Source organism: Gorilla gorilla, chromosome 10, assembly GCF_029281585.2.
Source record: "Gorilla gorilla gorilla isolate KB3781 chromosome 10, NHGRI_mGorGor1-v2.1_pri, whole genome shotgun sequence".
Lineage (NCBI taxonomy): Eukaryota > Metazoa > Chordata > Mammalia > Primates > Hominidae > Gorilla > Gorilla gorilla.
In genome coordinates, this window is record NC_073234.2 from 69,459,092 (window position 1) to 69,476,062 (window position 16,971).

The 16,971-nt window shown below is 48.5% G+C and overlaps 1 protein-coding gene across 1 annotated transcript; it reads right to left on the reverse strand.

Moving 5' to 3' along the window:
• Positions 1 to 16,269: 16,269 nt before the first annotated feature.
• On the reverse strand, positions 16,270 to 16,749 carry LOC101143671 (putative dispanin subfamily A member 2d). The gene has a single exon (XM_004052942.5). It carries the CDS (start codon positions 16,747 to 16,749, stop codon positions 16,351 to 16,353), a length of 399 nt encoding a protein of 132 aa, XP_004052990.1. The 3' UTR covers positions 16,270 to 16,350.
• Between the last annotated feature and the right edge of the window lie 222 nt (positions 16,750 to 16,971).

Genomic DNA, 16,971 nt, shown 5'->3' on the forward strand with positions numbered 1-16,971 from the left:
CTCCCTCCCCTCCTCTTTCTTTTAATTTTTAGTAGAGGTGGGGTTTTACCATGTTGGCCAGGCTGGTCTTGAATTTCTGACCTCCAGTATTCTGCCTACATTGGCCTCCCAAAGTGCTGGGATTACAGGCATGAACCACCATACCTGGCCTAGGACACTTTCCATATCAGTAGACAAGGAACAGCTTCATTCTTTTTCATAGCTGCAGAGAATTCTTGAATGGATACAAAGACTGTTTTCGTAATTACAAAGAAGATTTTAATAAATAGATTTGTACAAATGTCAATTTAGGCTTTCTTCTTCGTTTTGACTAGTTTTCTATCATTTGCCTTCTTCATCAAACGTACGTTGAATTTTTATTTTTTTCTGTTTGAACTTTCAAATCAGCCTGTCTTTTTTTAAAAAAAATCCTTAGAATTTGGGAGAGGAGTTATTATAAATTAATTTAGAAAGAATTGAAGTTTTATCATGTTGAAGCATCCTATATTATCAAGTTATGCCTTTTCATTTGTTCAAACCTTCTCTTTTTTTGAGACAGTCTGGCTCTGTTGCCCAGACTGGAGTGCAGTGCCACAGGCTTGGCTTACTGCAACATCTGCTTTCTGGTCTGAAGCCATCCTTCCACCTCAGCCTCATGAGTAGCTGGGACTAAAGGCTCAAGCCAGTAACGCCCGGCTAATTTTTGTATTTTTTGTAGAGACAGGGTTTCACCACGTTGGCCAGGCTGGTCCCAAACTTCTGAGCTCAAGTGATCCACCCACGTTGGCCTCCCAAAGTGTTGAGATTACAGGTGTGAGCCACCACGCCTGGCTACAAACCATCTTTTATTTCCTTTAGTAGCGAGTTTAAAGTTTTCTTCGTTTAGATTTTGCACATTTATTGTTAGATTATTCCCAGAAATTATTTTTCTGTTGCTATTGTAAATAGATGTTTTTGAACTGCTTATTGTTTGTATATATGAAAATGATTGATTTTGACTGTTAATGTCATGCTAGTCCACCTGAATTCTCTTATGATCTATAAAATTTTGTGTTTTTCTCTCAAGTTTTTCCATGTATATAATCATATCATCTAGAAATAATTTATAAAATTGCCACATCCTTTCCCTGTAAAACCATTTTTTCCCTTTTCTAAAAGTTTAATTCTGTTATAATAAACTTAAAACTTAACCATATTTTTGAGATATAATTCAAGCACAAATAAATTTCACCATTTTAAAGTGTGTAGGTCAGTGATTTTTAGTATAGTCAAAAGGTTGTACAAACATCACCACTAGTTTCAAAACATTTTTATCATCCCAAAGTGAAACTCCGTAGCCATTATTAGTCACTCCCCATCCTTCCTTCCCCCTAAGCTCTGGCAGCCACTAGTCTATTATTTGTCTCTGTGGATTTACCTATTTTGGACATTTCCTATAAAAAGGGAAGCTTTTTGTATATAGCTTCTTTCAGTGAGCACAATGTTTTTGAGGTTCATCTATGTTTTAGCATCTTTCATATTTCATTCCTTTTTATGACTAAATAATACTCGATTTTATGGATATACCACATTTTGTTTATCCATTCATCAGTTGATTAACATTTCAGTTGTTTCCTTTTTTTGCTATCTTATATGAACATATGTTTTCAATTCCCTAAGGTACGTACCAAGGAGTGAAATTGCTCATCATATTAGCAACTCTAGGTTTAACTTTTTTTCTTTTTTTTGAGACGGAGTCTCCCTCTGTTGCCCAGGCTGGAATGCAGTGGCGCGATCTCGGCTCACTGCAAGCTCCGCCTCCTGGTTTCTCGCCATTCTCCCGCCTCAGCCTTCCAAGTAGCTGGGACTGCAGGTGCCTGCCACCACGCCCGGCTAGTTTGGTTTCTGTATTTTTAGTAGAGATGGGGTTTCACCGTGTGGCCTCGTGATCCACCTGCCTCAGCCTCCCGAAGTGCTGGGATTACAGGCGTGAGCCACTGCACCTGGCCTCTAGGTTAACCTTTTAAAGGAACTCCCAAACTGTTTTTTTACTACCATTTCATATTTCTACCAGCAATTTCCGTGGGTTCCTATTTCTCCACAACCTCATCAACACCTGTAATTGTTTTAAAAAATTATTATACGGCTGGGCCCAGTGGCTCACACTTGTAATCTCAGCACTTTGGGAGGCTAAGGCGGGTAGATCACTTGAGGTTGGGAGTTTGAGACCAGATCGGCCAACATGGTGAAATCCTGTCTCTACTAAAAATTTTAAAAATAGCTGGGCATCGTGGCACATGCCTGTAGTTCCAGCTATTCAGGAGGCTGAGGCATGAGAATTGCTTGAACCCGGGAGGCGGAGGTTGCAGTGAGCTGAGATGGGATCACACCACTGCACTCCAGCCTGGGTGACAGAGTGAGACTCCATCTCAAAATAAAAAATTAAAAGTTAAAAAAATTAGAGTAGCCATCATAGTGGGTATGACTTAGTATCTCCTAGTTTTGATTTGTAATTCCCAATGATTAGCGGCATTGAGCATCTTTTCATATACTTATTGGTCATTTGTTGTCTTCTTTGAAGAAATGCCTATTCAAATCCTTTGTCTTGGCCTGTGGGTGGCTCATGCCTGTAATCCTTGCACTTTAGGAGGCCGAGGCAGGCAGATCACTTGAGGTCAGGAGTTCAAGACCAGCCTGGCCAATGTGGGGAAACCCCGTCTCTACTAAAAATAAAAAATAAAAAATAAATTAGCTGGGCGTGGTGGTGGGCGCCTGTAATCCCAGCTACTCTGGAGGCTGAGGCAGGAGAATCACTTGAACCTAGGAGACGGAGGTTGCAGTGAGTGGAGATTGCGCCACTGTACTCCAGCTTGGGGGACAGAGCAAGACTTCATCTCAAAAAAAAAAAAAAAATCCTTTGTCAATTTTTTAGTTGGGTTGTCGTTTATTGCTGAATTGTTAGAGTTCTTTATATATTCTAGATACAAGTTCTTTTTTTTTTGAGACAGAGTCTCACTCTGTCCCCCAGGCTGGAGTGCAGTGGCACGATCTTGGCTCACTGCAAGCTCCGCCTCCCGGGTTCACGCCATTCTCCTGCCTCAGCCTCCCGAGTAGCTGGGACTACAGGCATGCGCCACCACGCCCGGCTAATTTTTTGTATTTTTAGTAGAGACAGGGTTTCACGGTGTTAGCCAGGCTTGTCTCTATCTCCTGACCTTGTGATCCACCTGCCTCGGCCTCCCAAAGTGCTGGGATTACAGGCGTGAGCCACCACGCCCAGCCAATGCAAGTTCTTTACTAGAATGACTTGCAAATATTTTATCCTTTTCTATAGGTTGTCTTTTCAGTTTCTGGATAATGTCCTTTGTAGCACTAAAGTGTTTAATTTTGGAGTAGATCAATTTTTCTATTTTTTTCTTTTATAGTTTGTGTTTTTGGTGCCATAACTAAAAAAACATTACCTAATCCAAGGTCACAGGGATTTACATCTATGTTTTCTTCTAAGAGTTTATAATTTTAGCTCTTATGTTTAGGTCCTGATCCATTTTGAGTTAATTTTTGTATATAGTGTATGGTACTCAGGTGCCAAATTCATTATTTTGTATGTAGATATCTAGTTGTTCAGAACCATTTGTTGAAAGATTATTCTTTCCTCCATTGAACTGTCTTGGCAGCCTTGTTGAAAATCAATTGATGCAAGAGTCTGGGTTTATTTCTGGACTCTCAGTTCATTGTCCTCAACTACATGTCTATTCTTATGCCCATACTACAGTCTTGATATTATAGCTTTAAGCAAAGTTTTGAAATGGGGAGGTGTGAGTCTTTCAATTTTTAACTTTTTCAAGATTGTTTTGGTTATTCAGGGCCCCTTGCAATTCTATATGTATTTGAGGATCAGCTTTTACATTTCTGAAAAAATTTAAAATGCTGTTGGAATTTTGACAGGGATTGTGTTGAGTCTGCAGATTAATTTAAGAAGTACTGATATCTTAACAATATTAGATATTCCAATCCATGAAAACAGATGTTGTTTCAACTAGTCTTCTTTCTTTTTCTCTTTTTCTTGCTCCTCTTTTTTGTTTTCAGTAGCATCTTGCTCTGTCACCCAGGCTGGAGTACAGTGGCGTGATCATACCTAACTACAAACTCAAACTCCTGATCCTCCTGCCTCAGCCTCCTGAGTCATCTCTTTCAATGATCTCTTTTTCAGTATGAGTCATCCATTTCTTTTGTTTGTTTGTTTCTTTTTTTTTTTTTTTTTGAGACGGAGTCTCACACTGTTGCCCGGGCTGGAGGGCAATGGCATGATCTCAGCTCACTGCAACCTCCACCTCCCGGGTTCAAGCAATTCTCCTACCTCAGCCTCCCGAGTAGCTGGGATTACAGGTGCCCGCCACCACACCCAGCTAATTTTTTTGTAGTTTTAGTAGAGATGGGGTTTCACTGTGTTGGCCAGGCTGGTCTCGAACTCCTGACCTCATGATCTGCCTGCCTTGGCCTCCCAAAGTGCTGGGATTACAGGTGTGAGCCACCTTGCCTGGCTGAGTCATCCACTTCTTTTGTTAAATTTGTTGCGAAGTATTTTATTATATTTGATGGTATTATAAATGGAATTATTTTCTTAATTTTATTTTTGGATTGTTCATTGTTACTTTATAGAAATACAACTGATTTTTGTATATTGATCTTGCATTCTTGCACCATTCTGAGCTTGTTTATTAGCCCTAATGGATTTTTTGTGAATTGTTTAGGGATTTTTATCTCATCTGCAAAAAAAGATAGTTGTCCCTCCTCTTTTCCAATCTAGATGCCTTTTATTTTATTTTCTTGCCTAATTGCCTTGGCTAGAACTTCCAGTTCAATTTTGAATGCAAGTGATGACAGCAGGCATTGTTGTCTTGTTTCCAATAACTTTTAACTTCTAATTTTCCCCCAAATATAAAGATAACCACATTAGATAGAAAAATATTACTGATAATAGTAGTCATCATTATTTAAAATCTTTTGTTAATAGGAGTACTTCTAATATTTTCCTTTGAACATAAGCTGTCTTGAGGTTAAAATAGATTCATATTAAGAAAAAGTCTTCTATTCTTATTTTTTTATTTTTCAAATTTAATTAAAAAAAATTTTTTATTTCCTCATTCTTGCTGTCATCTTATATTCTTATTCTTTTATGATCATTTTTGATTGAAAAGTAGATGGGCCAGGCACTGTGGCTCACATCTATAATCCCAGCATTTTGGGAGACCGAGGCAGATGGATCACTTGAGGTGAGGAGTTCGAGACCAGCCTGGCCAACATGGTGAAACCCCATCTCCATTAAAAATACAAAAATTAGCAAGGCATGCTGATGCACGCCTATAATCCCAGCTACTTGGGACGCTGAGGCAGGAGAATCACTTGAACCCGAGAGGCGGAGGTTGCAGTGAGCTGAGCTGAGATCGCACCACTGCACTCTAGCCTGGGTGACAAAGCGAAACTCTGTCTAAAAAAATTAATAAATGAATAAATAAATGTTAAAAGGTTTTTTTTTTTTTTTGAGATGGAATCTCACTCTGTTGCTCAGGCTGGAGTGCAGTGGTGTGATCTCAGCTCACTGCAACCTCCACCTTCCGGGTTCACGTCATTCTCCTGCCTCAGCCTCCAGAGTAGCTGGGACTACAGGTGCCTGCCACCACGCCTGGCTAATTTTTTGTATTTTCAGTAGAGACAGGGTTTCACTGTGTTAGTCAGGATGGTCTCAATCTCCTGACCTCATGATCTGCCCACCTTGGCCTCCCAAAAGCTTTTAATCAAATTATTTTTCAAAGTCTGTTGAGTTGATTGTCCTTGGGTCTATTTATAAAATAGATTTCCTAATAATGTATTATCCTTGTATTTCTGAAATAATCCCCATTTTTGTCCTTTCATTCTTTTAAGGTATTACAGGATTCTTTTTCCTAGTACCTAGTATTATTTCATCAATATGTATAAATGAGAGTAGTGCTCAGGTTTTTTTCTACACACCTTGTTAGAGTTAGTGTCAAACTATTCTTGCTTCATAGAAGTATTTTAGATGGTTTCTTTCTCTTTTTTTATGTGTTAGAAAAGCTCACATAGCTTTGGAATTGTTTCCTTAAAGGTGGAATATAACCACCTATGAAAATATCTAGACCTGGTACTCCTTTTGTGGAATAGCTCTTTGTACTTCTTTTATGGTAATTATTTGTTTATTTAGATTTTCTGTTTTTTTTTTAAGATCAGTTTTGGCAAATCATACTTTCTTTAAAAATAATCCATTTTATCTAGAATTTCCAAATTATTGCATCAAGTATATTTTAGCTGTTTTTCCTAGTTAACTTAGCTAAAAGCCTATCTTTTTTATTTTTCAAGTAACCAGCTCTTGGATTATATATTTAATTCTACTTTTTTCTAATTAAGTAGTTTCTATTTTTATTTTTTCAATTTCTTTGCTTTCTTAGCTTTGTTTTGCTGATCTTTAACTTCATTCATTTTGATGCTTTCCTTCTTTCTTTCTTTTCCTTCCTTCCTTCCTTCCTTCCTTCCTTCCTTCCTTCCTTCCTTCCTTCCTTCCTTCCTTCCTTCGTCTTCTTTCTTTCTTGATGGAGTCTCGCTCTGGAGTGCAGTGGCACAATCTTGGCTCACTCCTGAGTTCAAGTGATTTTCCTGCCTCAGACTTGTGAGTAACTGGGATTACAGGTGCCCGCCACCATGTCCAGCTGTTTTTTGTTTGTTTGTTTGTTTTTTTGAGACAGAGTCTCCTCTGTCGCCCAGGCTGGAGTGCAGTGGCGCGATCTCAGCTCACTGCAAGCTCTGCCTCCCGCGTTCAAGCGATTCTCCTGCCTCAGCCTCCCGAGTAGCTGGGATTAGAGGCATGTGCCACCATGCCTGGCTAATTTTTGTATTTTTAGTAGAGGTGGGGTTTCAGCATGTTAGCCAGGATGGTCTCCATCTCCTTACCGCGTGATCCACCCACCTCAGCCTCCCAAAGTGCTGGGATTACAGGCATGAGCCACCGTGCCCGCTCCTCACCTACTTTTTTAGTAGAGACAAGATTTCACCATGTTGGCCAGGCTGATCTTGAGCTCCTGACCTCAAGTGATCCACCCACCTTGGCCTCCCAAAGTGCTGGGATTATAGGAGTGAGCCACTGCACCTGGCCTATTCTCTTATTAACTAATACAGTGAAGTTTTCCAGCTGCCTTACGATTTGTTCACCTGTGGATGTGACCTACTTTGAATATTTGTAGAGCCAGATTCTAAGATATGTTTGTGTCAACATGACTTGGAATATATGCAATTTATATCTGCTTAAAAGCCAAAATCATTTAAGTGTGCACAGATAGCCAGTAACAGGGATGGTTAAACTTAGTGCTTCATGTAACTTCAGTCTGCTTTGACAAGGACAGCTAGGCCCTCAGCTTTATGCAAACTTTCTGCATTGTAACTTGTTTGCTCTCTCTCAGACCCAAACCCCACTCCATATACCTATCCACCAACTAAACTGTGCTGCCTTGTCCTTCCTTTTCTTTTTTGACACAGTTCATTAAGTTCAAGACTTCCCCTAGCAAACTGAATACACCCTTTTCTCTTTTCTCTTTCCACAGCTGCCTTTGCTACAGTTTCTGCTCACACACCCCTTCCCTGAGAGGTTTCTAGCTCAGGCTTTGAGTGTCTTCCTATTGTCATAGCCTCCTTTGATAAAGTCTTGCCTTGCTGAGGTCTAGACTTGCATTTTTGCTTTGGCACCACAAGAGATACTTTATTCCTAGAACTCCACTGATTTTTGGATAATTTTGCTGCTAGTGACTTTTGCTTATTAAATAGTATAAATATTTTACATATGCAGCAGGTTTTTGGACTCCCACAGTACAATCCCTAGCTACAAATCCGGATCAGTATACATATCATTATGGCATATTATTAAAGTATTTATTTTTACATTTTTTGTTTTGTTTCTTCCTTTTTTTTTTTTTTTTTTGAGACAGAGTCTTGCTCTGTCACCTAAGCTGGAGTGTAGTGGGGCAATCATGGCTCACTGCAGCCTCAACTTCCCAGGCTCACGTGATTCTCCCACCTTAGCCTTCCCAGTAGCTGGTTCTACCTGCGCTCGCCACCACGCCAGGCTAATTTTTTTGTATTTTTTTGTAGAGACAGGGTTTCGCCATGTTGCCCAGGTTACTCTCAAACTCTTGGGCTCAAGCAATTTACCCGCCTCGGCTTCCCCAAATGCTGGAATTACAGGCGTGTGCCACCATGCCCAGTCAAATTTTTTGCTTTGTTTCTTTTTTTTTTTTTTTTTTTTTTTTTTGAGATAGAGTCTCGCTCTGTCGCCCAGGCTGGACTGCAGTGGCGCGATCTCGGCCCACTGCAAGCTCCGCCTCCCGGGTTCACGCCATTCTTCTGCCTCAGCTCCCGAGTAGCTGGGACTACAGGCGCCCGTCACCACGCCCGGCTAATTTTTTTGTATTTTTTTAGTAGAGACGGGGTTTCACCATGTTAGCCAGGATGGTCTCGATCTCCTGACCTCGTGATCCACCCACCTCGGCCTCCCAAAGTGCTGGGATTACAGGACTGAGTCACTGCGCCCGGCCTTGCTTTGTTTATTAATATTGTTATATATAAAGTTTCAGTGCCGCAAAAGAAATAGCACTCGAATATAAAATTTTCTTTTTAATTCTCAGCAAGGCAAGGTACTTCTATAGAAGGGTGCGCCCTTACAGATGGAGCAATGGTGAGCACACACTTGGACAAGGAAGGGGAAGGGGTTCTTATCCCTGACTCAGGTGGCCCCTGCTGCTGTGTCATTCCCCTATTGGCTAGGGTTAGACCGCCCAGGCTAAACTAATTCCGACTGGTCAATTTAAAGAGAGTGATGGGGCGAGTGGTTTGGTGGGAAAAATGGTTATGACAGAGCAGGTAATGGGAATGAGTCAGGGTGGAGCAGGTCATGGGAATGAGTCAGGGTGGAGCAGGTCATGGGAATGAGTCAAGGTGGAGCAGGTAATGGGAATGAATCCGGGTGGAGCAGGTAATCAGAACGAGTCATGGTGGAGCAGGTGATTGAAATGAGTCAGGGTGGAGCAGGTGATCAAAATGAGTCAGGGTGGAGCAGGTAATTGAAAAAGGTTGCTTTATGAGGAAGTTTAAAAGTAGAAGGTAAATAATTGAACATACTGACATATTGATTCTTTGAAAACAAATTTAGAATTCATATCTAACAATATGACTTTTTTTTTTTTTTGAGACGGAGTCTCGCTCTGTCGCCCAGGCTGGAGTGCAGTGGTGCGATCTCGGCTCACTGCAAGCTCCGTCTCCCGGGTTCACACCATTCTCCTGCCTCAGCCTCCCAAGTAGCTGGGACTACAGGCGCCCGCCATCACGCCCGGCTAATTTTTTGTACATTTAGTAGAGACGGGGTTTCACCATGTTAGCCAGGATGGTCTCGATCTCCTGACCTCGTGATTCAGCCGCCTCAGCCTCCCAAAGTGCCGGGATCACAGGCATGAGCCACCGCGCCCAGCCAACAATATGACTTTTATTACTAAGTTCTGCATTTGTAATGAAGCTGCCCCTGCAAAATTATGACAGTAAAAGAAATCTGATGTAATTGACTCCATCCTGCTTCTTACCTCCAAGCTGTTCTTGGTCATACCTGGGCACAGACCAAGCTAACTCTGGGAGGAATATAGTTGTCAATAGTTTAACTTCGGGCCAGGTGCGGTGGTTCATGCCTGTAATCCCAGCACTTTGGGAGGCCAAGGCGGGGAAATCACCTGAGGTCAGGAGTTCAAGACCAGCCTGGCCAACATGGTGAAACCCCATCTCTACAAAAAATACAAAAAATGAGCCGGGTACAGTGGTGTGCACCTGTAATCCCAGCTACTTGGGAGGCTGAGGCAGGAGAATCGCTTTAACTCAGGAGGCAGAGGTTGCAGTGAGCCAAGATTGCCCCACTGCACTCCAGCTCAGGGGCAACAGAGTGAGACTCTGTCTCAAAAATAAAAATATATAGTTTAGCTTTGAAGCAAAGATTATAATAATCCTTCCCTAAAATGAATTCCCTCCCTGTTCAGGGGCTGAAACTGCCTTTGTAAAACTAATGAAAGTCCATAAGATTAGGGTTATGGGAGGGGCCTGAGTTCTGCTAAAATGTAGGCATAGTTTCTACAATCTCTTATTGCTCAGGAGTCCTGTGGCCAGAGGTCACAAGATTTGTGACTTCTCCAATTGCTCCTATAGATAACACCACTACTGTAAAACCTGAGGTGTTTTCTTTTTTTTTTTTTTTTTTTGAGATTTTCTCAGACTGACTCCACCTGGACTCGTGACTCATGACTCAGCTGGTCCTGTGGCTCCACCAGAAGTGGACTAAGTGCACAAGGACTATTTTCCACACCCCTGTGATTTCATCCCTGACCACTCAGCAGTACCCATTCCCTAGGTCCCTGCCCACCAAATTGTCCATTAAAAACCCTAATCTCTGAGCCTTCAAGGAAACTGACTTGAGGAGTAACACCATCTTCTGTGTGCCTGGCCTTGTGTCAAATTTTTCTCTACTGCAATGCTGAGGTCTCAGTAAATTGATTTTTGTCTGTGCAGTGGGCTGGAAGGAGTCAACAGGTGATTATAGCAATTCGATATAATATTCTTTAAGATAAGTGTAGAAAAGAATTTCAGAAATTTATTTCATTGTTCATAACTTGTAATAAAGATATTTAAAATACAATGTTTGAACACTGCTTCAGCAGTATCATATAGAGTCTGATGTGCAATATTTTTGTTATCATTACTTTTTAGATAGTCTGCAATTTCATTTGGATTTTCCTCTTGGGCCCGAGAGCTATTTATTTATTTTTTTTATTTTATTATTTTTTTTTTTTATTGATCATTCTTGGGTGTTTCTCGCAGAGGGGGATTTGGTAGGGTTACAGGACAATAGTGGAGGGAAGATCAGCAGATAAGCAAGTGAACAAAGTTCTCTGGTTTCCCTAGGCAGAGGACCCTGCGGCCTTCCGCAGTGTTTGTGTCCCTGGGTACTTGAGATTAGGGAGTGGTGATGGCTCTTAACGAGCATGCTGCCTTCAAGCAACTGTTTAACAAAGCACATCTTGCACCGCCCTTAATCCATTCAACCCTGAGTGGATACAGCACATGTTTCAGAGAGCACAGGGTTGGGGGTAGGGTCACAGATCAACAGGATCCCAAGGCAGAAGAATTTTTTCTTAGTACAGAACAAAATGAAAAGTCTCCCATGTCTACCTCTTTCTACACAGACACGGCAACCATCCGATTTCTCAATCTTTTCCCCACCTTTCCCCCCTTTCCATTCCACAAAACCGCCATTGTCATCATGACCCGTTCTCAATGAGCTGTTGGGTACACCTCCAAGCCGGGGTGGTGGCCGGGCAGAGGGGCTCCTCACTTCCCAGTAGGGGCGGCCGGGCAGAGGTGCCCCTCACCTCCCGGACGGGGTGGCTGGCCGGGCAGGGGGCTGACCCCCCCCACCTCCCTCCTGGTCGGGGCGGCTGGCCGGGCAGAGGGGCTCCTCACTTCCCAGTAGGGGCGGCCGGGCGGAGGCGCCCCTCACCTCCCGGATGGGGCGGCTGGCCAGGCGGGGGGCCGAACCCCCACCACCCTCCCGGACAGGGCGGCAGGCTGGGCAGTGGGCTGACCCCCCCACCTCCCTCCCGGACGGGGCGGCTGGCCAGGCGGGGGGCTGACCCCCCACCTCCCACCCGGACAGGGTGGCAGGCTGGGCGGTGGGCTGACCCCCCCACCTCCCTCCCGGACGGGGCGGCTGGCCGGGCTGAGGGGCTCCTCACTTCCCAGTAGGGGCGGCCGGGCAGAGGCGCCCCTCACCTCCCGGACGGGGCGGCTTGCTTGGCGGGGGGCTGACCCCCCCACCTCCCTCCCGGACGGGGCGGCTGGCCGGGCGGGGGGGGCTCCTCACTTCCCAGTAGGGGCGGCCGGGCAGAGGTGCCCCTCACCTCCCGGACGGGGCGGCTGGCCAGGCGGGGGGTTGACCCCCCCACCTCCCTTCCGGACGGGGTGGCTGGCCGGGCGGGGGGCTGACCCCCCCACCTCCCTCCCGGACAGAGCGGCTGGCCGGGCAGAGGGGCTCCTCACTTCCCAGTAGGGGCGGCCGGGCAGAGGCGCCCCTCACCTCTCGGACCGGGTGGCCAGCCAGGCGGGGGGCCGAACCCCCACCTCCCTCCTGGACAGGGCGGCAGGCTGGGCGGTGGGCTAACCCCCCCACCTCCCTTCCGGACGGGGCGGCTCGCCGGGCGGGGGGCTGGCCCCCCCACCTCCCTCCCGGACGGGGCGGCTGGCCGGGCGGGGGACTGACCCCCCCCCCACCTCCCTCCTGGACGGGTTGGCTGGCCCGGCGGGGGGCTGACCCCCCCACCTCCCTCCCGGACAGGGTGGCAGGCTGGGCGGTGGGCTGACCCCCCCACCTCCCTCCCGGACGGGGCGGCTGGCCGGGCTGAGGGGCTCCTCACTTCCCAGTAGGGGCGGCCGGGCAGAGGTGCCCCTCACCTCCCGGACGGGGCGGCTGGCCAGGCGGGGGGTTGACCCCCCCACCTCCCTTCCGGACGGGGTGGCTGGCCGGGCGGGGGGCTGACCCCCCCACCTCCCTCCCGGACAGAGCGGCTGGCCGGGCAGAGGGGCTCCTCACTTCCCAGTAGGGGCGGCCGGGCAGAGGCGCCCCTCACCTCTCGGACCGGGTGGCCAGCCAGGCGGGGGGCCGAACCCCCGCCTCCCTCCTGGACAGGGCGGCAGGCTGGGCGGTGGGCTAACCCCCCCACCTCCCTTCCGGACGGGGCGGCTCGCCGGGCGGGGGGCTGGCCCCCCCACCTCCCTCCCGGGCGGGGCGGCTGGCCGGGCGGGGGACTGACCCCCCCCCCACCTCCCTCCTGGACGGGTTGGCTGGCCCGGCGGGGGGCTGACCCCCCCACCTCCCTCCCGGACAGGGTGGCAGGCTGGGCGGTGGGCTGACCCCCCCACCTCCCTCCCGGACGGGGCGGCTGGCCGGGCTGAGGGGCTCCTCACTTCCCAGTAGGGGCGGCCGGGCAGAGGCGCCCCTCACCTCCCGGACGGGGCGGCTTGCTTGGCGGGGGGCTGACCCCCCCACCTCCCTCCCGGACGGGGCGGCTGGCCGGGCGGGGGGGGCTCCTCACTTCCCAGTAGGGGCGGCCGGGCAGAGGTGCCCCTCACCTCCCGGACGGGGCGGCTGGCCAGGCGGGGGGTTGACCCCCCCACCTCCCTTCCGGACGGGGTGGCTGGCCGGGCGGGGGGCTGACCCCCCCACCTCCCTTCCGGACGGGGCGGCTGGCCGGGCAGAGGGGCTCCTCACTTCCCAGTAGGGGCGGCCGGGCAGAGGCGCCCCTCACCTCTCGGACCGGGTGGCCGGCCAGGCGGGGGGCCGAACCCCCACCTCCCTCCTGGACAGGGCGGCAGGCTGGGCGGTGGGCTAACCCCCCCACCTCCCTTCCGGACGGGGCGGCTCGCCGGGCGGGGGGCTGGCCCCCCCACCTCCCTCCCGGACGGGGCGGCTGGCCGGGCGGGGGACTGACCCCCCCCACCTCCCTCCTGGACGGGTTGGCTGGCCGGGCGGGGGGCTGACCCCCCCACCTCCCTCCCGGACGGAGCGGCTGGCCGGGCAGAGGGGCTCCTCACTTCCCAGTAGGGGTGGCCGGGCAGAGGCGCCCCTCACCTCCCGGACAGGGTGGCTGGCCGGGCGGGGGGCTGATCCCTCCACCTCCCTCCCGGACGAGGTGGCTGCCGGGCGGAGACGCTCCTCACTTCCCAGACGGGGTGGCTGCTGGGCGGAGGGGCTCCTCACTTCTCGGGCGGGGTGGCTGCCGGGCGGAGGGGCTCCTCACTTCTCAGACGGGGCGGTTGCCAGGCAGCGGGTCTCCTCACTTCTCAGACGGGGCGGCCGGGCAGAGACGCTCCTCACATCCCGGACTGGGCGGCAGGGCAGAGGTGCTCCCCACATCTCAGACGATGGGCGGCCGGGCAGAGAGGCTCCTCACTTCCCAGATGTGATGGCGGCTGGGAAGAGGCGCTCCTTGTTTCCTAGATGGGATGGCGGCCGGGCAGAGACGCTCCTCACTTTCCAGACTGGGCAGCCAGGCAGAGGGGCTCCTCACATCCCGGACGATGGGCGGCCAGGCGGAGACGCTCCTCACTTCCCAGACGGGGCGGCAGCCGGGCAGAGGCTGCAATCTCGGCACTTTGGGAGGCCAAGGCAGGCGGCTGGGAGGTGGTTGTAGTGGGCCAAGATCACGCCACTGCACTCCAGCCTGGGCACCATTGAGCACTGAGTTAACCAGACTCTGTCTGCAATCCCGGCACCTCGGGAGGCCGAGGCTGGCTGATCACTCGCGGTTAGGAGCTGGAGACCAGCCCAGCCAACACAGCGAAACCCCGTCTCCACCAAAAAAATACGAAAACCAGTCAGGCGTGGCGGCGCGCGCCTGCAATCGCAGGCACTCGGCAGGCTGAGGCAGGAGAATCAGGCAGGGAGGTTGCAGTGAGCTGAGATGGCAGCAGTACCGTCCAGCTTCGGCTCGGCATCAGAGGGAGACCGTGGAAAGAGGGGAGAGGGGAGAGGGGAGAGGGGAGAGGGAGAGGGAGAGGGAGAGGGAGAGGGAGAGGGAGAGGGAGAGGGAGAGGGAGAGGGAGAGGGAGAGGGAGAGGGAGAGGGAGAGGGAGAGGGAGAGGGAGAGGGAGAGGGAGAGGGAGAGGGAGAGGGAGAGGGAGAGGGAGAGGGAGAGGGAGAGGGAGAGGGAGAGGGAGAGGGAGAGGGAGAGGGAGAGGGAGAGGGAGAGGGAGAGCCCGAGAGCTATTTAAAACCAAGATATTTTATTTCCAAATATGTAGGGGCTTTGGTTTCCTCCTTATATTATTGTCTTCTAGTTTTATTGCCTTGGTACTAGATAAAGTTGTCTGTACTGTTTTATCCTTTTTTTTTTTTTTTTTTTCTCTTTTTGAGATAGAGTCTCTCTCTGTCACCCAGACTGGAGTGCAGTGGCGCTATCTCGGCTCCCTGCAACCTCCACCTCCCAGGTTCAAACAATTCTCCTGCCTTCGCCTCCGGAGTAGCTGGGATTACAGGTGCCTTCTACTTTGCCTGGCTAATTTTTGTATTCTTAGTAGAGATGGGGTTTCACCATGTTGGCCAGGCTAGTCTCAAACTCCTGACCTCAGGCAATCCACCTGCCTCGGCCTCCAAAAGTGCTGGGATTACAGGCTTGAGCTAGTGTGCCCAGCTGTACTGTTTCATCTTTTTGAAATTTATTGAAGTTTATTTTTTTATTGGAAATATAAAAATGTGTATTTTCTGTTTTCAGAAGCACAGAATTTGACATATATCTACCTTACTAATTATAAGTTCACTATACCCTTGTTTGGCTTTTTGCATACTTTTGAGAAGAGTTAAAGTATCCCACCATTAATGTATTTCTCTCTACTTTTCTGTTGTAAGCCTTGAAGGAAATTAAAATATTTTACCCCCAAATATATTTCTTTGACATATTTTGAAATGGCTGCCCCTTGGTCAGAAAATGGAAGTGGCCTAGCAAAGCTGTCCTTTGTGGGGAAAATTTGCATCTGTAGAGAATCTCCACTAATGCAGCCATGCCTCTCTTTTCTATTCCTTTCCCGATCCAGGAGAGACTGACAGTCTGGCACCTTTAAAAGTGTGGAAATAAACTTTTACCATGTATTCCCTCTGAGGGAGGCTTCTCTGTACAACAAGGCCACCCTTGCTAGCAAAGCCTCTTCCTTCCTTTCTTCCTCCCATAACCTGCCTTGCCACTAAATCCTGTTTTTGGACATACTCTGAGTCCGCATTGTTTCTGCAATTTCAAGGTGGTATATAAGCTTCTGTTACTTATTGGGAAATTGGGTCCACATTCTGAAGGCTCCTGTGTATACATGTTAAATCAATTTGTACACTTTTTCTTCTATTCGTCAATCTGCTTCATGTCGGTGATTTTTTAGCAAACCTTTAGGGGGTCAACAGCCCATGGCCTCCACCACCTTAACTTTTGCTTTAAGGGCTATGCTTATATCAATGCCATGTTATTTGTAAATAGATATTCATAACTGTTATTTTTGTGAATTTCAACCTTTAGCATATAAAGTGTCCGTGTCTTATTTAGCACTTATTCCCCCAAACTCAGTCATATTTGAATTTATTTATTTATTTTACCAGAAACACATACACTTTATTGAATGCCATTGTAAAAAAGTGTGTGAGGATAAAGGGCTGATACAGGACTTGGCTCCGGGAGCAGGGCGAGGAATGGAAGGTTGAGTACGGAGTACAAAGGATACAGGTCATGGGTAGGTCTCCTGGCCTCAATGATGTCTCCTGATCTATCGATGGGCTTGGAAGATTAATACTGGGATGACGATGAGCAGAATGGTCATGAGGATGCCCAAAATCAGGGCCCAGATGTTCAGGCACTTGGCGGTGGAGGAATAGGCCTGGGCCCCGGTCACGTTGCCAACCATCTTCCTGTCCCTAGACTTCACGGAGTAGGCGAATGCTATGAAGCCCAGGCAGCAGGAGTTCATGAAGAGGGTATTGAACAGGGACCAGACGACATGGTGGGGCACGGAGGTCTTGCTGCGGATGTGGATCACGGTGGACGTCGGGGGAGCAGGGTTGTGGGGCACCCCCAGCACAGCCACCTTGTGCTCCTCCTTGAGCATCTCATAGTTGGGGGGCTGGCCGCTGTTGACAGGAGAGAAGGTTTGGACAGTGTGGTTCATGGTGTCCAGCGAAGACCAGCCGTGGTTGGGTTACTGGGATGATTCTCAGCGGACCCTCCGTTTCCCCAGTAGTTTCGTTTTCGCCATATTTGAAATTAAGATAACAATTACTTTCATTTGCATTAGCCTAGTACAGGTTTGCCCATTTATCTTTTTTCCTCTTCATTTTCTGTCCTTCTGAATCTATTAGTTTTAGGCTTGTCTTTGTTTTTATGGTATTGA

What these genes read in the sequence shown, in the direction of transcription:
- LOC101143671 (XM_004052942.5), bottom strand. Translation starts at nt 16,749, where the DNA reads ATGAACCACACTGTCCAAACCTTCTCTCCTGTCAACAGCGGCCAGCCC.